We start from the raw sequence: 22,146 nt of genomic DNA on the forward strand, positions 1-22,146 counted from the left end.
ATATGCTGGTGGAGTGAAAAGTACAATGTTAGGAAATATGAAGGTGCATGAAATAGTAATACTCAAGTGAAGTACAATTACCTTAAAGTTGCACTGAAATACGGTGCTTGATGTTATGTTAATGTACTTTCCGCCGCTGGTCAGGCCCAATACCAAGCATGTTTTAAAAACTTGTACCACTTAAACTCTACATTTAAACACAAGTTGATTAAAAATTGTTGATGAAAGTTGCTTCAAATAGTGAAGGCTCTTAGTATGAAGTATTTTGAGCAATGCTGAACTTTCTTTCTCTTATTACCATATAAACAAAAGTCTCAGTCTTGTTGGAAAAATAATATTTTTCCAAAGCGATGAGGCTGACTTGAACCTGCCAACAGTTTCATTTCAGTATCCGATCTGGCATATAGTGATATACATTTACTATTATTCCTTCTAGGCCGTTAAGGCTGCATCCAACAAAAAAACGTGATCGATAACCAAAGACGTAAAAACTAGTTTTAATAAAAAAGAAAGATGTTAGTTTATACAGAGAGAGGGGAAAGAAACAGTCTGCATGTTGATCTCGATTCCAACCAAATTACTCATCCTTCCTTGTGATGACTGACCCACAGTTGAACATGTCTTCCAAAGAGAGGCTATTTTAATGCAACTATTTCTAAGACTTAGGATACCAGTGTGACCTAGTCTATTTCTCACTAGATGCATTGTCTTGTGGAACATCATGTAGATGCTGCTGTGTAAAGGAATTAGATTCTAATTAAACGGTGATACATCCCGGCTTTGGGCTTATGCAGAGATTGTCTCAGGCATGTGAGAGATGTGTGTCTGTGGGAGCTGGATCACAGAGATGATTAACCACGACCATCTGGCATGCAGCCTCCGTTTATGAATGAGGTGGAGTGTACTCAGATACACTATGCATATAAACGGTATTAGGGGTGGGGAAGTACATTGTTTTTCTATTTATTTTGTGCTGTATTTTGTTATTAATCAAATGATTTATTACAAAGTCTTACATATTGCACATGCTGCATTGAATTCTAGAGTCACCATATCACATCAAATTGTATTGTTAAAGTGAAGACACCAGTACAAATGTATTAAGATAAAATAAGAGAATCCTTCATGATCAGAAAACCTCATGTGGAGATAAATTACAGAGTAAGAAGATCAATCAACACTAAATTGTGTTCTTCATCGGTTATTCTAGTAATTAGTAAAGTATTGAGGCTGAGAATTTGATCCCAGGATTATCCTTGAACTATTTGGGGAGTCATGTGTTATTAGTTTGCCTTGAAGATGCAGCGTTGGATTCAAATATAATATAGGAACTAAGAAAGTGTTGAAATAAGTTAGAAGTAATGGATTTAGACTTCTCTCTCTCTCTCCCCCGACACACCCATTAGAAAGATGGTTGACAGTAGACTTTCCCAGTTGAAGAATCACGTCGAACTAGTCTAGAAACACGACGCATACCGATCTTGTTATGCGTCTGTGTTATCTGAGTAAACATTGTGATTTCTTTCTTATTTCCAGAGAGAGTGGTGCCCTTCCTCAGCCGTCCAGCCGTGCCAGCCCTGCTCCTGCCCGGTGGTCTGCACCTTTTCAGCCCTAATGCCATCTGCCGGTCAGTAGACTGTGGGCCTTCCTGCTCGCTCGTATATGAATGCCAAGTTGGCACGAATGTGGAAGCTGCTAATCATTGCCTCTGTATAATATTTCAGATATGCAACATCCTAAAGGGCTGCTCAGGCTTTAGTGCTGTGAGCCCCACAAATGCAATTAGAGTTGGATGTCTCAAAACCTGGGCAAATAAAACCAAAACTCTACTCTACACCTCTATACCTGCTGTGGCTCAGGGACAGAGCAGATCATCTTTGATCCCTAACTCCTCCCCTCCATGTCCCATGTGTCCTTGGGCAAGACACGTATGTGTGGTGTGAATGGTTGGTTAGTCCTGATGGACATGGTGGCCATCAGTGTATGAATGGTTGTGAATGGCTGAATGACATGTAGTGTAAAGCGTAGTCGGAAGACTAGAAAGACGCTGTACAAGTCCATTTATACCAGTCGTATATATCCGTGTTCATATGTAATTAATTGTGATGAATCCAAAAGATCTGGCAGCGTATTGATTTGGGAAATACAGCAATTATACTTTAAACAGAGGCCTGGAACAAAATCAGTGACATGTTAATGCTCTTGTTTGACCATGATTTCATGGCAATAACATTTTGAGGTACACTGTAATTAAGTCCTAAATGTCTATATTTTAGGTTTGATTGTTTGGTACATAAAATCCATTTTTTTTTTTTTAAACCAAATAAGCTAAAACTGTTTAATGGGACTTCCTTCAGTTTTCTATTTTTTAACTCCTTAGATACCTGTTTGAAGTGAGTGGACAAGACTCCAGTGAGCTTTGCAGTCGCTGGCTTGAATGGGAGGCCACAGATCTTCAGGTAAACTCCACATGAAACAGACCTCTCAGTTCGCTCTGTAATCTGTTGTACAAAACATTAAACCTCTTTGAGATGCAAACTATTTTCAGTTCACGCATTTGTACGTTCTCTCTTTGGCAGAATCCTCTTGCTGTTCCTCAATGTCTTGCCAACGGGGACATAAATCCACGCAGCTAACTGATTAAAGCTCATGCTTTCAGAATAACAATGTACTGGAGAAATCTATCAGCATGCTCTTTAGGCTTTAAGAAGATGAATTGTTTAACCTCACTCATGCTTCTTTGGTTCACAGCTTGAGCTCATGTCATTCAATCAATTTCTTTCTGGTTTGTCTTCTTTTTTTTTTTTTTTTTTTGGTGCAGCCTGCACTGCTGCAGTCCCTTCACCTGGCAGTGCTGCAGGGAAAAGGATCCGAGGTGTCCAAGGTCCTCCAAGGGCCCTTAAACTACATGGAGCAAAGCTTGAGCAAGGGGAACACGCCATATTTAACCGGGGTACAGCATCAACATCCCCTGTTTTGCTTAGTGCCCATTTAGTTAGCCATGTATAGCTCGAGAGTGACAGGAGGTAAAGACAAACTGTATATTACATGATCAAGTCAAGAGTTCACGATGCCTCCGTGGAAGCTCGGCGGAGCTAAACTGCCCCTTTGTGCCACATCAGGCTCCTCCGGCAACATTTATTTTTCTTCCTTTCCTTTTTTTTTTTTTCAGCTGCTGATGCTGAGCTAGTGATGCATTTTTAAGTTAAAAAGATTCATCTGGGGAGGAGCCCCCTTATGCTGCAGATGTGTGGGTGTGAGTGGGGGTGGGGATCAGCTCTCTGTGGTATTTGAAGCCCCTGTGGCAACAAGTCATCTCCGTCTGTCACATATTTCATGTGTACAGAAATCTGTTTTGTTAAGTCTCTTGGTGATTGGCATGGCTTGAGGAACCCTGTGTAAAGCTAAATAAAAACTGTGGTGAGCACACGCACCGAGGCAGGCACAGCAGTGCACATACTCCATATTTAGGGGGATTCAAGCGCACAAAACAATCATGCTGAAAACAGCAGTGAGGTTTTCGATGGGATGACGGGGAAGGACACATGGCGGGTTCAGGAATATTGTGTGTTAACTGCTTAAAGAACTGATGTTCATTAAACTGTGTTGTGTTTCAGGAAGCTGTTTCAGTTGCTGATGTTGTTTTGTGGGCAGCGCTGTACCCCGTTTTATCTGACTCTTCACTAGCATTGGGTAAGTAAGTATTAATAAAGCTTAAAACATTAACTATTTCTTCCTTAATACCTCAACTGCTCTCCTATTTTCATTCATCATTTTCTTTTCTGTTTTCCTTTATTATCCTTCATTTATTTCATTTTCAAATGCCTTATTTATAATGTTGTGTTTTAACGGTCCTTACCGCTTCCCTTCACTTTCCTTTCTGTCTTTATTCCCTAATATCTCCCCCCCCAACCATTTCCCGTTTTTCTTTCTCCATTTTTCAGGCGAGTGCACGTCTGTAAAGGCTTGGTTTGACCGCGGGGCTGTCATGCACAGTTGTGCTGCTCAGAAAGTGCTGCAGGGAAAAGGCCTACAGGGCATGAAGGGCTTCATGCAGAGGCAGCCTGCCCCTCAGAGCAGCCAGTGCAGAGACGCGCAGCCATGCAACAGCAACCCTGCTGAGGTATCAGATCATTGGGATAACGATCAGACTTAAAGCATTCTTACTGAACAAAAATTTGAGGGGGCTTCAGTGACTAACTACACTTGTGCTTTTGCCTCAGGAAACATGTACGCTCTGTGAGGTTTCCAAGAAAACGTCTTTCTGCTTTTTTATTTTCTTCGAGCTCTATATGCACTAACACCAACAACACCTTGCAGCACACATGTCCTGTCACACGTATCCTTTCCCACATTTTTATGTCTTCACACCGTAGCTTTTAGGAGGAAAGTTAAAGCATTCAAAGGGTTGCGAGGCTTGAATTCACCTCACTTAAACTAAGCAGGGCTCTCCTGTAAAGCAGATGCAACCTCTGTGTGAGAGTTAACCTGGCTGTATGAAAGCATGTAGGGGTTACATCACTTTTTCTTTATCCTCTGTTCTCTTTCTTGTGTAAGCATGGGAGGATTTAAACAGGTGTCAATCAAATTTTAGCAGCAGCACTCACGGCCCTTCTGTCAGAGGAAACGGCAGGGTGTGCGTATCTCAGATTGCTTAATGCGTTCGCTTCGGGTTTGAGGTCAAAAGATCAAGTGAGAGGCGGTGATACAATTCCAAAACATTGGCAGTTCTTGATAAGGATTGCCCCTGTTAAAAAAGGAAAAATCACTAACTCCGAACATGATACCAACACATTACTCAAAGTACCATTTAGAGTGTTTGGCCGCAGCAATAATATTAAAAAAAACCTTACAAGTTTTTCTTTGTTTAATTCCCAGCTGGTGATCCTCTGTATCTAAATGCTTGTTTAGGGTGAGGAAAGTGAGCGTGTGGTGTCCGTAGAGGAGATGGAGGCAGCTGCTCTCACCTGGAGTAAAGGTCTGAACGCCTGTCCATTGGCTACAGACAGACAACACCCCATGTAAGTAAGACACAGTGCTGTTTCCCACTCTAGACACTAAGCAGATGCTCTTATTCAGGGTAACTTTCAGTGAGTGTGTATGTTGCAGTTTAACAGTTTAGGATGTTATTTGATGTTGTGGGGATCACATCACCAAAGACCCACAAACCAAAATGTTACCTAGCAACTTCGTGTCAGTGAATCAAGCTACATTTCCAAACTCCTGAAAAGACCATTTGTCACGGGCAGAAGAGTCGAGTGAATTGAGCTGTAACGTGTAGAAATCTGACCCTGAGGCTGTAAACCAAACTCTTAAGGAGTTGCAAGATAGGAGTATTAAGGTGAGACCCTTCAGGCAAAAACATCTTTTTTCATGCTCTGGCCAATTTTGAGATTTGGAGCTCTTTCGCCTCCATAACGTGTCTTCTTTCAAACTAGTGATATATCTATTAGTTACACTGTTTACCCTATTCCTCTGTAGTGTCTTTCAAAATGTCTGGAATTTTAAATTACAAATCTTTAAAGGCTGTTTTGTCAAAATGAGTTTATTCTCATACAAAGTGCTCACTTCATTAGCACTTGCATACACCACACTACAGTTACTTTCATATCAATATTCTGTTTTCACTGAGGGGATATGTTCATCTATCATTCATAGCCTGATTCATGGAACATTTTATTCTTAAAAACATGGAGAGAATGACATTTCTTTATGACTGTTGACAGTATTTTCTGATTTATGGAGTGATACAAAGAGATATCCAAAATTCCCCTTTCTGTTTTGGAAATGTATACAAATGAGCGCATATTTAATACAAGTTTTTATGGTGAAATCGATTAGTCGAGATGTTTACCCCGCCTGTAGTGTCTCACCCTTAAACCCCGTGTTTGTTTGTTTCCCATCAGTTTGCCACAGGAGGGCAAGCGAAACCTCCTTGTGACCAGTGCCTTGCCTTATGTCAACAACGTCCCCCACCTGGGCAACATCATTGGCTGCGTCCTCAGCGCTGATGCCTTCTGCAGGTTTGAATTTAAATCTTCTTACTCCTTTTTTCTACATACTATAGGTGCCAACAAAATATTGACCTCTTTACCAACGCATTTAAAAAAAAAAAAAAAAAGAAACATTTACACAAGCGCATACACAATCTTGTGCATTTATAATGTACAGGCTGTCAGACCTGTAATGTATTTAAAGGCCTTTTCTACATTACAAGGAAAGCCGTCTATCTTATTCTTCCTCACCAACGGCTCATCCATTCTCCCATTTTTCTCTTCACCTTCTCCAGCTTTCTTCCTCACTTATTCACTCTGTAAACTCCCCATCATCATCTTTCTTTTTGCTCTTTTTTTCAATCCTTTCTCCATTTCTTTGGTCTTTCTCCGTCACTGTACTGACTCCGTGCGTCTTCTCCTCGAAGGTATGGCCGTCTGCGAGGCTGGAACCTCCTGTTTATATGTGGCACGGATGAGTATGGCACAGCTACAGAGAACAAGGCCAGAGAGGAGGGTCTGACGCCGCAGCAGATCTGCGACAAGTACCACGCCATTCACTCCAACATCTACAAGTGGTTCCAGATTGACTTCGACTTTTTTGGCAGAACCACAACCGAGAAGCAGACGGAGTAAGTGGAAGCAGGGAAGAAGGCTTTAGTTGGAAAAATTTCAAGATGGGGCTTTTCTTTCATCACACTCAAAGTTGAACCACAAAGATGAAGCTAAACAGGGAGTTCTCCAATAATAATCCAGAGCTCTCTTCACGACCTCGGTCCTCTCTTGGGTTACATGTGGTGTTGATACTGCTCGGCTTTGGTGTGAAAGGGCAAACGCGTTTGCATTCGATTACTATACAGTTATGTAACATGAGATTACTATAATCTTGCAGTTGATACTGGTGCGGATGTCTAGCCCTCTCCAGCATAAATTCTACTCTCCTTAATCTCAGAGATTATTGACCGTGATTAAAGAATGTAAGGTCCTTGTTTATATTTCTGACATTTACCAAACAAAAGAATAAAAGCCAACAAGAAATCATTGGCAGAGTCGATGGAGGAAAAAATTAATTGGACGTTCTGTAGTAAAGTTCTGTATGTCTATTTCATGATATTGATGACGTAACTCAAGCCTGGAGGTGAAATGTATTGTCTCAAAGTTATGGATTGTTGCTCTGAGGAATTATTGAAACAATGAAAGCAATGGAGTTGGTGTGGATTCTTGTCAGAGTGTGTATGGATCAGGTGTCAGATTATGTTTTGGTTGTATGGGTCTTTAAATAAGACGTGGAGAGATTAATTATATATATTTTTTCTTCAGTTAAAATGACACTTTAATCCTTGAGCTTGTACTTAGAAAGGGAATACAAAGATAAAAACTTGTGTTGTTTTGCGGGCTTTGCTTTGAGAAGTAAAACATGAAAGGCATCAAACACCGTGCACCAGAATCTGTTTCTTTGAGAAATGAAAACGGCCCACAGATTAAAGACTTTTCTCTTGATTCATGAAAAGTACTTTAGATGTTTGGTCTTATATTTGACCTGCACCATTTTTAACACCAAAGGTTACCAAAAGCTTTTTGTACCATTTTACTTCATGTTTAATGTCAACAAACGAATAACGCACACTCTCTTCTAGTACATTGCTATATTTATTGCTATATATCGATCCAAAAAGTTTACATCATTTTCTAGCCAACAGCGAAGAGAAGTATCAATCTGAGTAGGGAAACAAAATTGGGGTCAGGGTTTAATGACTAGTCGGTGTGTTCATGCACCTTTTTAACTACAATTATTTACCTCGCATCCCGGTCACAACACTCCAACTATGTTTATCCTCTCTTATCCTTTCAGGATTGCCCAGAACATTTTCTGGAGAGTCCACAAGCATGGCTTCCTCTTGGAAGACACGGTGGAGCAACTGCGTTGTGAAAACTGCAAGCGCTTCCTCGCCGACCGCTTCGTAGAGGGCATCTGTCCCCACTGCAGCTACCCAGAAGCTCGTGGTGACCAGTGTGACAAGTGCGGGCGGCTCATCAATGCCGTGGAGCTGAGGGTGAGTTGGAAGAAGCACGTTGACGATAAAAGGCGAGAAGAGGATGATCATGATGTATCTATGCCGATTATTGCCATTAATTGACTGTTAGATAGAGAATGATGGCGTTAGCAATTGGTATAACATTTCTGTTTGATCATTATTGATGGTTGTCCCTTTCAGGAACCCCAGTGTAAAGTTTGCAGGCAGACTCCAGTTGTAAGCACCTCCAAACATCTTTTCTTGGACCTGCCAAAGGTATGTCTTTCACACTGCATTGTAATGAGCTGGGTCATCCATTCTGCAGTTCAGACAAAGCTTTTGGCCTGTTTTAGAAAGTACAAACATCAAGTGCATAGTAGATTTCAAAGTCAGACAGCTTGTTATCACTCTTGTCATTTTATTACATAAACTGCTTTACTCTTTTCCGGAGCTGTGGTTTGGCGTAATGACGTTTGATGTTCTTGTCAGCATTTTCATTCATTCTCGCTCCTTCTCTCGTGCAGCTAGAGCCTCAGTTGGAGCAGTGGCTGGACAAGTCAATCAGCACAGGAGACTGGACAGCAAATGCCAAACAGATCACTCGCTCCTGGCTGAGAGATGGACTCAAACCTCGCTGCATCACCAGAGACCTGCGCTGGGGAACGCCAGTACCTCATCCGGACTTTAAAGAGAAGGTCTGCTATTGTCACCTAGAGTAAAAACTATTTCTTTCATATTATAAATCTTGCTATTTCCTTCTTTATAGTTATCATCGAGTAAAAAAGATGCACACTCCACTATGTTTTTTTTATTGAAGCATAATTAAGCCCTACCGCTCAGCTAAATTACCTGCTGAGAAGAAAATGAATGCAAACACTTAATATATACGGTCAGGTTCCTAATTAAACAGTGAAAATAACTATGCACTTCATTAGCTGCTTATAAATGCTGCAGTGACTGATGATGCTGCAGTGCTCTCTAATAGCACACTGGGAGACGCTCTGGGTCGGGCATGTCTAAACATGTTGTAACACTGACAGCTTCTTTTAGTGCTCTCATCTAAATGTCTCCAAACACTGATACATAAGGGAATTTTACTGAAATTATGTTGTGCATCTTGAAGATTTTTCATTCCTCAGTTTTAGTAAAATTTCAAATGATACCGAATTCATTTCTTTAACACAAAGTCTCTCTCTTGCTGCTTCTGCAGGTGTTTTACGTGTGGTTTGATGCCCCCATTGGTTATCTGTCCATTACCGCCAACTACACCGACCAATGGGAGGAGTGGTGGAAGAATCCTAATCAGGTAACCAACCCCCCCCCCCCCCCCACGGAGATACACACGTCAGTAGTTATGAGCCGAGCAGAGTACTGATGCACGAGCTTGGCACAGATTGCGTCCTCTTTACAACACAGAATGGCTCTGATTGCTTTTTTCATTGCTCCATCTGGTCTTTTGCACTCTGCTTTACAAACGCTGTGTAATATCTGGCCCCATATAACCCCAATGTGAAACAGATGAAGACATAACCTCTTTGATTATAAATTAAATGCACAGTCAGTTTTGTAATCACCGCTACAATATCCACGCAGTGTTATGTGGAGGAGACGATACAGAGCTTTTGTACTCTGTGGTTAGATTCCTCCCCCTCTCAAGATGAAAGTCTCAGCATGATCAGTCTTCCATAGGTTTACCTGATGTGTGTTGGTCATGATGCTGTCATCAGCTTTACTTAGAAAGGGGAAACTACATGACATTTTGTGTGTACACAGAACTTCCCACACATACTGTATATTATCAAGTGTGTTCATTTACATGTGGACTTCATTTAACTGTAAGATCTTTTTTATTTTTTTTGTAAACTAAAGATGCAATAAAAAATCATCTCTCTCTCCATCTGAAATCTCAGGACTGAGCTTCTGTTGTGTGCATGCGTGCGTGTGTGCGTGCACAGAGAAAGGGAAAAGGAGAGATGGGGGTTGGGGAGAGCTGATAAGTCCTCTTTGAACCGAATGATCTCATGATGATCTAATATGATGTCATCCTCACAGTGCAGTGTTTGGTCTCTGCCACTAGGTGGAGCTGTACAATTTCATGGCCAAAGACAATGTGCCATTCCACAGTGTGGTGTTTCCCTGCTCCCTACTGGGAGCGCAGGACAACTACACTCTGGTCAGCCACCTCATCGCCACTGGTAAGCACTTATTACACCAGTGTATTCATTATTCATGTGTTATTTGACTCATTTGGATCCTATCTGTTTGGCAGTTAATGCAACATGGACGTCATGAATGATCACACTCTGTAATTCATGCTGTAACTTCCCCACAGAGTATCTGAATTACGAGGACACAAAGTTCTCCAAGAGCCGTGGTGTGGGTGTGTTTGGAGACATGGCCAAGGACACGGGCATCCCGCCAGATGTGTGGCGGTTCTACCTCCTCTATGTGCGTCCAGAGGGACAGGATTCAGCCTTCTCCTGGGCGGACATGGCTCTGAAGAACAACTCTGAGCTGCTCAACAACTTAGGCAACTTCATCAACAGGTGTGACTAGCAGACTTTTATTAATGACCCTAACAAGATAACCTGCACCAATCTCCTCATGCTACTTGCTCCCAGCCTTCTGACTTTGTCACTGTTTATTTTTTATTTAAATTGTTTTGATCGGCCAGAATTAGTCACCAGGGAAATAAATAAAATGGGGCAATCCACCTCAAGTTGCTCACATTTTGTTCATAATAAGTTCCACTCAAAAAGTAAATATGCAGCAAAACTGTCATCCAGTCCAATTAACCACTAAGTTTTCAAATTGTTGTACTCGATGAAAATAAAGTGTGTTAGAGCAGTAACTATTACAGGAGGCTCACCCTAGTTTTCTAAATTTGTTTGGGATGGCGTAATTTAGCCCCGATTACATCGCCTCAAATGATTTTTAAAAGATCAGGGTTAAATCCCACATCAAAGATTTTTCTCAGCAGCTTTTTTTTCAAAGTACCTTGATCTTCAAAATTGGTCTCGGGCAGCAACGTTGATGCCTAATTGGTTCAAAAATATCTTGTAGATTGCATCCAGCCTGAGGTGTTGGGAGGTAAAAAGTATTCTGCTTCAGAACGGAGTTTCTGTCCCTGCCTGGATCCAGTTACTACATCACTACATCATTAGCGACAGTGTGTCCATCTGGGGCCCGCTTTTTCAAATTCATAAACGTTTCTGGGCTTTTGGTGTTCCAGCTAATCGCTGTTGTTCAATTGAAACGCTGACTGTCAACAATTTCCGCTTGTCAGACCGACACGGGTAAATCCTTTTATACAAGCGCAAAATATGACTTTATTGATTACGATGTCTCCGTTTTCGTAACAGTAAGAATGTCACTCTTTATGTTCCCAAGGTGAAAAATGTCACGGCTTTAGTTTGTCTTCCGCTAATTAAAAGACTCAAACTAATTTAGAAGGCAGGTCACACAAAGTTCATGCTCACACATTAAAAATCTCAGTTCATTGTTAATTTGACAGTGGTCTGGCAGACCTGCCTCAGAGGCTGAGAGATGTGTAAAATATGGAACAGTCTGTTGCATCAGACATGACAAAAACGTTCTCACTACCACCTTCTTCCTGATGTACACATAAAAGTCCTTTTAAAAAAAAATCACTGGCTCCAGACACGGCTACAGTGTAGAGGCGATGCAGCACACTGTTGTGTTATTTTACACTAGCACTGTATTTCATCTGGCAACACAATCTATAATTTATAAACAATTAGCAAGTCAAGCAACGCGGCCTTCTCTCATTTTGCTCCCTCCCCCTCTCTCTCTGCCTTTCTCACTCCTTTCCCATACGTTTCCCTGACCCCCCATTTCTTTCTCTTTTTTTATTATCGGTCTTGTTAAAACCTTCCTCTCCCTCTCACCTCCAGAGCTGGCATGTTTGTCACTAAGTTCTTCGAGGGCAGTGTGCCCGTGATGGAGCTCCAGCAGGAAGAGAAGAAGCTCCTGGCTCTGGTGGGCTGGGAGCTGCAGCAATACATCCAGCTCATGGATAAAGTCAAGTAAGGCTGAAGGACTCGTATACTCTACCTGTCAAAAGGTTGATGTTGGGGTATCGTTTATTTGAAATTATTAGATTAATTTAAAATGATTTAAATATGTAAATTGTTATTGAAGGTAAAACATACCAGTAGATAACCCCGTATTTGGACCTCTGCTGAAGTAGATTCTGTATAATAAGTCTACTGTCGGTGTCACACTATCATCACTTTCCCTGTGAAACTTTCCACCAGAATCCGCGACGCTCTGAGACACATCCTCAACATCTCTCGCCATGGCAACCAGTACATTCAGGTCAATGAACCCTGGAAGAAGATTAAGGGAGGAGACACAGAGAGGTGAGAAGGCCTTGACCAGTTCAACACAATCCGCACCGCTGTGGGTGCACACAAGGTAGAAAGATCTGTGTTGCAGATGTGTACATTCAGGCAGACAGCTCACCTTTTGGAAAAATGATTCCTTTACTCACAATCATGTCTTAATTTGATTTAGTACAAATTGAATTCATGAAATGTGTTCGTTCAGGAAATAAATATTTGTGAGGAACATAGGAGTAGTTTTCTGTCCATTGTAAGATTAACAAAACCCTTTAGCTTCATGATCTGCCTGACTGATCCCCGTCTCTCCTCTTCAGGCAGCGTGCGGGCACGGTCACCGGTGTGTCCGTGAACATCGCCTGCTTGCTGTCGGTGGTGCTGCTGCCGTACATGCCAGCTGTCAGCCAAACCATCAGGGATCAACTCAATGCCCCTCAGTCCTGCATCAACACCATGCTGCAAGGCACTGGCACCTTTGTTTGTTGCCTGAGTGCCGGCCACCGCATCGGCACTGTGAGTATGACCTGCAGAAAGTATACACACACACACACACACACACACACGGTTCATACATTCAAACCTGTGGAACCTCCTGTATGTTGACGCCGGGTGATACAATGAGGATGCAACAGTCTGTCAATATTTTAGTACTCTAGAGGACGTTGTAGTCGTGTGAACGCACACACGCACGCGCACACGCACGCACACGCACACGCACACACACACACACACACACACACTTAAGAATAATAGACAAGATGGTGTTTTGAGGCTACAGCGAGTTTCTCTCAGGCCACTTGTCCCTTCAGGCCTGATTGTGGTGACCAGTGTCTGCAGCAGCCTGAGGTCCTTATTCAAGGAGCAGCAGACGACACTGTTCTAATGTCAAACTAACAAAGTGCACACAATGCTTTAACAAATCACGTAATGCTGCATTGAAGAGTTGTGACCATGATCGAAAAAGTTATCCTCTCACTTATTTGCATAATCCTCGTTGTTCAAAGACGAGCACAGAGTCTCCAGGTTCAATTTTCCAGCCACACCGGCCTTCGGCTGGATCGACAATCGCAAACTTTTTAAATGAACGTGCATGTATTCCTTTGAATTCCTCCCTACCCGTTCACCCTGCCAACCCCTGTTATTCCCAGGTCAGTCCGTTGTTTCAGAAACTGGAGGTGGACCAGATCGAGGCTTTGAAGAAGAGATTTGGTGGACAGCAGGTATGTGATGATTATGATCTCTAATGGTCTGTGCATGAGTTCACACAGGTCTTGTAGTAATATAGGTTGACTATTAATGAATAATGAAATAAGAAAGAATTGATAATGCATTGCCGTTCAGGGGCTTTTGTCAGACTGTCGCCCCGAATATGAATTTGTTTGTAATTGGAGTATCTGTCTTTTGAAACATGATGCAGAGCAGACACAGTGTAAATGTGTAAATGGTGTATTATGCATCCATCACACAGATAAAAAATAACCACTTTTTTTTTTTTTTAAACTTCTCCTCAAACACCCCTCTCTAGCCTGAAGATGAACCACCTAAAAAAAAGGTATCGAGTGGTATTTGTTGTGAAGAGTCACTCCTCACTGGTTCTGCTCTGTCACTATTGATTACCGCATGCCTTCACTAACACTAGCAGCTCATCTAACGTCCTCGTAGTTAGTATTTTACTCTCATCCCTGTGTGTCCAGTGTGATTCACTTTCCATTCATGCTTCATGACTCATAAAGTCCTGTCGGCATTTTGAGTGAAGAGTGTTATCGTCTGAAACGAAGCGAGTCATCTCTAGAAATAATAACCATCAAAAACATTCTCATCTGTCTGTTTGCGCCCTCAGACGACAGCTCAGAGCGCTGGCAGCACTCAGCCTGCCGCTGTGCCAGCTGCTGCTGCTGAGGTGGCGTCGGTGAACGGAGTGGACCCAGAAAAAGCCAAGCAGCTCACACAGGCTGTGACTGAGCAGGTGAGATTGCTGGTTAGTGGCAACCCACAGTTGAGCCATCAACTGTCAACCCAATCCTTCCATTTTGGAATCAATCCGTCATTAGAACAGAACTATAGGCAAAAAAATGGCAATAAGTTTGTTTAAATTGCATTGTCTTTATATTAATCTTTATGACTGGAATAAAACGGATGGCATCTTTCGTAAGGAGCAAAAACGATCTTCGCGAAAAAACAAATCACGCGCAACAAACCTCTGGCCGCTGAAATACATAGTGGCTCATTTTAAAAGCGACATCTAATCAGTATCTTTATTTGCATAGTTATCTGGTTATTGTTTAAATTTGTCATCAATTGGTCAAAGTAGTATTTTCTCCAAATTTATGATCTTTGAAATTTTCTAACTATAAATGCGATAGTTGAATTTTTGGGGATCAATTGTTTAAATTCTCAGCATTTCCAAATGAATTTACAAATGCGTATAATTGCTAACTCCCAGATTGACGCCTTACTTACGTATTGCTCACTATATTTAACAAGAAAGCTGCCAACCTCTATTTGTCTATAAAAGCTGAATGTTAAATGAAAACCAAATGTCGGTGAGAGAAATCTATTAAAGCCCGACATCTTGTCTACCACAGGGGGAAAAGGTGCGAGCACTCAAAGCCCAGAAGGCGGAGAAGGCCGTGATCACAGCAGAGGTGGCCAAACTGTTGGAGCTTAAGAAACAGCTGGCTGTGGCTGAGGGGAAGAGCTCTGAGCCTGCACCTCAGAAGGGCAAGAAGAAGTGAGACGGGGGAAAAAGTGAAAGTAAAATAGAGGTTAGTGAGGGGAAGGAAAGAGTAGAATGGTTTGAGGTATTGTGGCGAATGGGAACAAGATGTACACTAAAAGAGATGAGGGTATTACCTTAAGGCAAAGCCGTGACAGGATCTAAGACAATGTGGTGTTGGCACTGAGGACTAATGAAATGCTGGATGGGCCGACGGGGGAAATGAAAACACAAAGACTCCAATGAATACAGCTACAGAAAGGAGGGATTTGTAAAAATCCCTACACCAAAAGAAACCGATTTTATACTCTCCCTGTGATAGTCAGCATACGGTATTAGTGTTGGAAGGTGTGTTGTACATTTAAAGACTTTTTTTTATCTCCCAGAATTCTTTATTTTTTCCTCAATTCGCTACAAATACATTTTTTGGATCCAGAAAATAAATTGATTAAATTCACATGAAATTGTCTTTACCGTCCTCCGTTCTTAATCATCTCTAGTTTACAAAAACAAAAGCAGTCACACACACACACAAACATTACATGACGCGAGAAACTGCACATTATTTTTTTTTTTATTGCAGATTTGGGATTACAATGAAGGATAAAATAATTGGTATGGTAAAATACATGTATTTGATGCCATGAATGATAAAAGCCATGCATATTACTCAATTACAATTTGTATCTGCAGTGAGAAAATAACAGTGGATATGTCGGCATTTTACAGTACAAGCATTACAGTAGAAGTGTGTGTGTATATATATATATATATATATATATATATATTACAGCGTTATATAAAAATAGTAAATCAAGGTAGAACATCTTGTGGTGATTCTTCCACAAATTCCCATATTGGTAGAAAAGGTCAGCTTAGAAAGTACAGCCGGGTCCTACTTGCACATACACACAAGCCATGGGTTATAAAAAAGTAAGAAAGATTATGAATTTACTTCTCATACTCACACTGGGCACTTTCAGACTTTTCCTGAGCTCCTAAACTCTCCACAAATTGGGGCAAATAATCTCTGCTAGCCAAATTGCAGCCCTTTACATAGGAGTTACAATTATTGCAAAATGGTGGGAATGGATGACAATGAAACGCACTCGATTAACTTCCTTTCTGTCCAACATACAAATCATCAAATGCTTTTAACTGTACCGTGTAAATGACAAACAATCATCAAAACCACGGTATCATTTGCACTTGGAGCGGTCTGTTCTTCCTTTTCCTGAATACATGCTGTGTCTTTTTATTTGCCGCATTGCTGAAGCAGCCCTTTCTCTCTGTTCCTTGTCTGGACTTTCATCACTTTCCTATTTCTTGCCATTTTGAGCTCTGTGTTCAAAAGAAAAAAAATCTTCTTGCTTATAAAATATATCTTTGGTTTCCATCCTTTCCCTTTTCAGAGGCATTTCATGACCACCAGATTACATCTTTCCCCACCACTGCTTATTCCAATTCATTAGGACCTGTCATCTTTCATTCTTTCACTTTCCCCTCATTTCCTGGTGTTGACTAGTCTCTCTATCAGGGCTCTACGTGTCCTCTGTACCTCCTCTCCCAACCTGTCAATCTCCGATTTCAAGCGCTCGTTCTGCTCCGTCAGCTCCTGCACCTTCCTCTCGTTGTCCTGCTCTCGTTCTTTGCGACTCTTTTTGGATGAGGATGAGGATGTGTGCTGCGTGGAGGAGGCGAAAGAGGACAAGGCACTGTTGGCCCTCTCGCTGGTGGTCCTCTTGCGTTTTCCCAGGCAGGAGGACGGGTAGGCGGAGGGCGAAGAGACGGGTGAGGAGGGAGAAGAACAATTTTGAGATGGTGACTGGGAGGCCGAGGAGGAGCAGGATGGAGAATCTGGGACACAGGGCAGTTCCTCCTCGCTGGCTGAGGGAGACGCGGGATGGATATTATTAGCTTGGTGGTGTTGATGGTGGTGGTAATAATAGCCGCCGCTGATCACCGCTCCACTCGGATCCACCATTCCCACTCCTCCTTCACTCAGCAACTCGAAAAACTCAGGAGGCAGCAGATCGCTGCCGCCTCCTGTCGAGCCATCTCCCCTTCTCCTGGTCTCAGCCTCCGTCCGACGCTCTTCCGCTACAGCTGGACTCATGCAGGAGGAGGAGGAAGAGGAGGAGGAGGAGGAGGAGGTGGTGTGATGCAGAGGCTGGGTGTTGTGGATCTCCTCTTTTGTCCTCTGGACACCCTCGCCCCACGTCTGGCTTCCGTCCGTCAGCCACGTCAGAGAACAGCTCTCCAGAACATCCAGAAACTCCGGCTCCTTCTACAAACACAAAACGCAAATGTCAACATCTTCCAAAACATGTAAAATATCACAGTACAAGTTAATTTCACATCACTTGGTATATGAATGCGGTTTTGTTTTTTTCAAAAAAAATTGTTCAAATAGACCTAAAAAAGACAAATATTAACCAAAATACAACAACGACAAACACTCACACTCATCATGGGTGCGATAGCTATTTCATTCGTCGAGCTACTGACCTCGGTGCATGTGGGGGCACGTGCCAGTTTTGCCCCTCCCGCGTCGGAGCCCAGAATATCCTGCAGGTCCTCATACCACGCCTCCAACTCTGCACCACACAACGGCCCCACGCCAGGGGGGTATGGCGGGGGCAGGTGTAGCCACTCGGCAGTCATCTCGCCAGTCAGTCGCAACACACAGGTACAAGGCCACACGGTTCACACTGGACCTGAGGGAGGGGAGGACACACACACACACACACACACACACACCTCGTTTGTTTTTTGTACTGTTCTGCAACTTGTGTTAGTTTATAGGTATGGTGTTTAATTACTGTATAATCATTTACACCATCATAAAGAACTAGACCAAAGTACAGTATATCGCATAAACTACTTAGTTGTAATATTGAACAGCGGTGACATTGAGTGGAATTCGAAGATTTAAAATGTATAACCAATACGTTGTATAAAATGAACAAATTGATTAAATCTTGACTTCAAACATGCAGCACTCAGAATAGCAAATGTGAGCGTTTACCTTTCAGAAAGTCTCCGTTAATCAAGTCTGCCAATTTGTTGGCGAGAGCTTGTCCCAACAAGTCTGTAAGGGAAAAGTATTTAAAATCGGTTAGTTTGTAAAAAATATGAAACATGTTTCCTCTGAGCGCTGAAATATGCTGAGATTTCAGAATCAAAGTGATGATTTGCACAAATACAGACCGAGCTTGGTCAGGGAACAAAATGTGCCTTAAAATTTAACATTAATGGCTGATTTGGAAAATAAATAAAATTGTCAATGATTGTTAAAATGATTGACAAGGATGGAGGAAATAAATTGCATGTCTGTTAATTCTTGTAAACAAAGAGCAAAATGTTGTCTATTGCGCCCCCTGCTTTCTACGGTCCTCAGAACACGCTGGGGTCGATAAACAAGTGGATGAAAACGACCAGTGGATCCCTATTGATCTCTATTGACCTCTCAGGTCTGACACTCGGGTCTACGGATTTATTTTAATTCCCTAAAGATGTCCAGAACAAAGATAACGAAACAAAAGCCTAATAATTACTACGTTTAATGTAGACAGTCTGGAACTGAATCAATTAATTTAAAGAAGGATTTTAGTTTACTAGAGATAATTAAAACATTCTACCACAGATGTTGCAGTGATTTGTATTTATAAATATTAATAAATTACAAGTGATAAGAATCATCATCTCAAGTTGTTGTCTGTTAAACGTTCTGTATTAGCGCAGGCATTACAACTTTGGTAAATCGTACCAATTATTTTCTTATGCAATTATTTTTTATTCTGAATTGTAATATTTTCTTCTTCGGTTGGGTTACATGTCCACTGTAAGCCAAGACAATTACGTCATGGAAATGTGTGTCCAGCAGGAGGAATGGGCGAAACAAAAGGAAGCGTTCAGAGTGTGTTGGAGAAACAAAGACAAACAACATCTCTCCATTCATTATGAAACATTTACTATTAACGGGTTTGTTAAAAGTGGGGGAAACAAATGGAACGTTAGCTGTCAAAAATAAAAGCCGTTCCGTTCCAACAGCCCCACCATTACTGTCACACGTCACTCTGAGTAACGTTATTTCATTTTAGTAAAATTAAATGACACTTCAAAAAAATAAATGAAAAAGGATAGGATGTTGTGGCTGCAACATAACGTTACATATTTAAAACGTTTGTCACACTCGAGGGTCAAAATCCTTCTTAAAAAAAAACTTCGTAGCTTTAAGTCCGCGTGAGCTTTGACAACTTGTCAGACAGAAGCAGACAACACGTAAAATAACAACTCCATGTAAATTGTGATGGATTAAGATGCCTGTTATTCTAAAAAAGACACCGGGATAGCTGCCAAAACATGCCTTTTTTTATTCCCAGTAACGTTACACCAGCCACCGTAAGTAACGTCAGACGTTACTCCCCCCGAAAGACTGGAAAACATCGACTGACTAGTTGTCAAAACTATCGAAAATAAACCTCCACTTACCCTTTTTTTTTTATTCGCTCGTCTTCTCGACTGTCTTGAACTCGAATGTGGATATTTTAGTAAAAATTGGTGATAGCTCATGTTAACCATTGTTCAGTCTTCACGGCTGAATGTGATTTTTCGGAAACTCCCGGTGGTGTTTATATCGAGAGGGAGGCCAACCGAACTATGCATGGGAAGGTAGTTTCATCCACAACCTAGCATAGATGTGGGTAACGGACGTTCTAACGGTCCAATCAGGAGAGCGGAGTTAAGATCTTTTCCTTAACGACATCCAATAGGGTGACCCCAAATATAGCTAAGAGGCGGGGCCTCATGTCGTCTCAGCTGCTGGTTCTCTGTATAGTTTGTACGAGCAGCAATTGTGATGCAGTCATAAGACGGCCAGGACGAATTTGGGGCGTATGGGAGTCACATGAAAGGAATGATGCAATGCTTGGCAACCAATTTCTAGCTGGGGATAACACCAGCAGAATCAGAACATGTTTTATTAAACAGTGTTGGCTCTAACTAAAATCTAAAAATATACATATATGCATGGATATCTAATGTCGAAGAATTGCTTGTTTCCGGAACACAAAAGTTGAATTGATTTTTCTCAAAAATTGTTTTATCGTGGGAAAAAAAATCCATTTAGCGCTTTCTTGTTTTTTTAAATTCATTATATTGTTATTCGCTTGTTTTCACCTGGCTTTTGATTACTTCAGTTTTTAGATTTCCACTGCACACACCCCCTTTACTCCATAGTCCACTAGGGAAAAAAGCAATAACCGGTCCTCCCCCTGAAACGACACTCTTCTACCGGACCAGGTGTGGTTCTGGACCACACACATCTTTTATCTGTCTGGTATGTGTAGTATGCAGCAGACCAGACTTTTAAGTACACATGTGGTGTCGTATTCTCATTCATTTCATACCGCGCGCTCTACTGCAGCTCCGCGAGATATCAAAACACACGCCCGGCCGATGGAGAGTCTGTGGCGCGAGCTGAGCGATGCTGGGTGTGATCCAGCAGCACGCGGTCCCCTTTTAGGTGTCCGGTTATAAATTCAGCTGCTGGTGATGGAATTCAGCATTCGTTTTTTATTAGACTCTAGTAATAATGATAAAGCAACTTTTAATACACGTTTCTGTCTCTGATAGGTGTGTTATCATTTGTATTGTATCAATTATTACTGATGTATTTGGCTCTTTTTACCTGTAAATCACGACAATACAAGGTGGAATCTTACAAGAATAAGGGGCTGACAATACTAAAACAACAATTTTAGAGTTAGAATAATCCCCCCCAAAAAAATGTGGGAACCTCAGACAAGCTGGGACATATTGTACAATATGTACAATATTGTAAAATATGGCACAATTCGCATTTATGGATCAATTAATCTCACAATTACCCATCGAAATAGGCTATGATAGACAACATTGTCAAAAAAGATTTCAGTATTTGTAAGGTTCACACTAGCACTATAGCTTTGTTTCCCTATTGCGTTTCCCTATGAGTACTATTGTGTTTACAAATGATGTTTAAAATAATCACTGGGTCTCTACTGAAATGTTAGTTTTACTATTTAGTACAGAGTTATAGACTCTTTGTTGTCACATTTACAGACATAAATAGCCAATGAGAGATTCTTTTATCAACATAAATTCATTCACGAACGTTATAGTTTTATGACTACCACACATACAATGAAACCACTTTATAGAAAGTGATGAAATACCAGATTAAATCCACAAAGTTCAACAAGGTCACCGTATCAGACACATCGGAAGCCAGACAGCAACTGTTATCCTGTCATTACAGTGCATGATGAACACTAATAAGGTAAACAACAGCGAAATCAGCAACAACAACAAAAGTGACAACAAAATAAAAGCACGTTTCATCATGCTCCTGACACTTTCTGCCCTAATCCCAAACTCGGCACACACAAACTGTTCTCCATGCACGGCGCAACGTGCACGGCTCGACATGCACAGCCCCCATAGCAACAGCGCCAAGTAGCGAATAGAAAGCTCAAATACTGTCTCTAGGACCCGGGTTAAAGCGCTGCAGGAAGCACCGGGAACGCGTCACGACTTGAGTGGCTGTTGCTGAGTAGTTCAGCATACTTTCTCTACACACCCCTCCCTCTCCACTCCCGCCGTCTGTTTATTTAGTCGGTCCCGTCGTCTGTGTTGTATTCATTATTAAAAAAAACACTGTTTACAACCGCCGGATCGAGTTAGCCTCTTTTTATGTTTAGTCTGAGGACGGCGGTCCCTGTTTTCTAATTGATTGTCGTTTCAATTGACACCCTTTATAATAAAATGAGAAAAAAAACCTAAAACAAAGATGCCGTGAGTTACTGATGAGATCTATTATTGATCCTCTATTATATTATTTTATTATGACACTGAGCTGACAGATTGTAAACAAGCGCTCCTACTGATTACCGGTCATGTGGATCAGCTTTTAGAGGAGATTTAGGTTTTACTGAACGTTGAATTTATATATGAATATGTTGCTGTGGTGTTTCTGTGATGTTTACTTGCTGTATCTTGATCTCACTAAATATATTTTG

General features: G+C 41.5%; 2 protein-coding genes across 4 annotated transcripts in view; one reads left to right on the top strand and one right to left on the bottom strand.

Moving 5' to 3' along the window:
- Positions 1–15,860, top strand: part of mars1 (methionyl-tRNA synthetase 1) — an 18,205-nt gene extending 2,345 nt beyond the window's left edge. The window contains exons 2-22 of one of the 2 annotated variants that reach the window (XM_031847428.1): positions 1,537–1,627; positions 2,381–2,459; positions 2,822–2,953; positions 3,618–3,693; positions 3,945–4,123; positions 4,912–5,021; positions 5,907–6,023; positions 6,422–6,625; positions 7,846–8,047; positions 8,210–8,284; positions 8,533–8,703; positions 9,219–9,314; positions 10,086–10,203; positions 10,341–10,554; positions 11,923–12,054; positions 12,286–12,390; positions 12,687–12,882; positions 13,518–13,589; positions 13,895–13,921; positions 14,210–14,335; positions 14,955–15,860. In XM_031847428.1, the coding sequence (XP_031703288.1) occupies positions 1,537–1,627; positions 2,381–2,459; positions 2,822–2,953; positions 3,618–3,693; positions 3,945–4,123; positions 4,912–5,021; positions 5,907–6,023; positions 6,422–6,625; positions 7,846–8,047; positions 8,210–8,284; positions 8,533–8,703; positions 9,219–9,314; positions 10,086–10,203; positions 10,341–10,554; positions 11,923–12,054; positions 12,286–12,390; positions 12,687–12,882; positions 13,518–13,589; positions 13,895–13,921; positions 14,210–14,335; positions 14,955–15,104 (2,672 nt within the window). In that variant the 3' untranslated portion in view covers positions 15,105–15,860. The remainder of the gene's footprint in view (positions 1–1,536; positions 1,628–2,380; positions 2,460–2,821; positions 2,954–3,617; positions 3,694–3,944; positions 4,124–4,911; positions 5,022–5,906; positions 6,024–6,421; positions 6,626–7,845; positions 8,048–8,209; positions 8,285–8,532; positions 8,704–9,218; positions 9,315–10,085; positions 10,204–10,340; positions 10,555–11,922; positions 12,055–12,285; positions 12,391–12,686; positions 12,883–13,517; positions 13,590–13,894; positions 13,922–14,209; positions 14,336–14,954) is intronic. The other variant, XM_031847436.1, reaches the window with a different exon arrangement.
- Positions 13,892–19,732, bottom strand: ddit3 (DNA-damage-inducible transcript 3). 2 transcript variants are annotated; one of them, XM_031847448.1, is made up of 4 exons: positions 19,580–19,732; positions 18,114–18,176; positions 17,594–17,802; positions 13,892–17,372 (listed from the first exon to the last, which is right to left on the bottom strand). In XM_031847448.1, exons 3-4 carry the CDS (start codon positions 17,747–17,749, stop codon positions 16,590–16,592), a joined length of 939 nt encoding a protein of 312 aa, XP_031703308.1. In that variant the 5' UTR covers positions 17,750–17,802; positions 18,114–18,176; positions 19,580–19,732; the 3' UTR covers positions 13,892–16,589. The 2 variants fall into 2 exon arrangements, with proteins under 2 accessions (XP_031703308.1, XP_031703316.1); XM_031847456.1 differs by lacking the exons at positions 18,114–18,176; positions 19,580–19,732 and having other exon boundaries at positions 17,594–18,106.
- Positions 19,733–22,146: the final 2,414 nt, after the last annotated feature.

Source organism: Anarrhichthys ocellatus, unplaced genomic scaffold, assembly GCF_004355925.1.
Source record: "Anarrhichthys ocellatus isolate YVR2014 unplaced genomic scaffold, GSC_Weel_1.0 scaffold1, whole genome shotgun sequence".
NCBI classification, from domain to species: Eukaryota; Metazoa; Chordata; class Actinopteri; order Perciformes; family Anarhichadidae; genus Anarrhichthys; species Anarrhichthys ocellatus.

Coding starts and splice junctions, on each gene's coding strand:
- ddit3 (XM_031847448.1), bottom strand. CDS start 17,749: ATGACTGCCGAGTGGCTACACCTGCCCCCGCCATACCCCCCTGGCGTG. Junction 17,373..17,593: donor GTGCCCCCACATGCACCGAG/GTCAGTAGCTCG, acceptor TTGTGTTTGTAG/AAGGAGCCGGAGTTTCTGGA.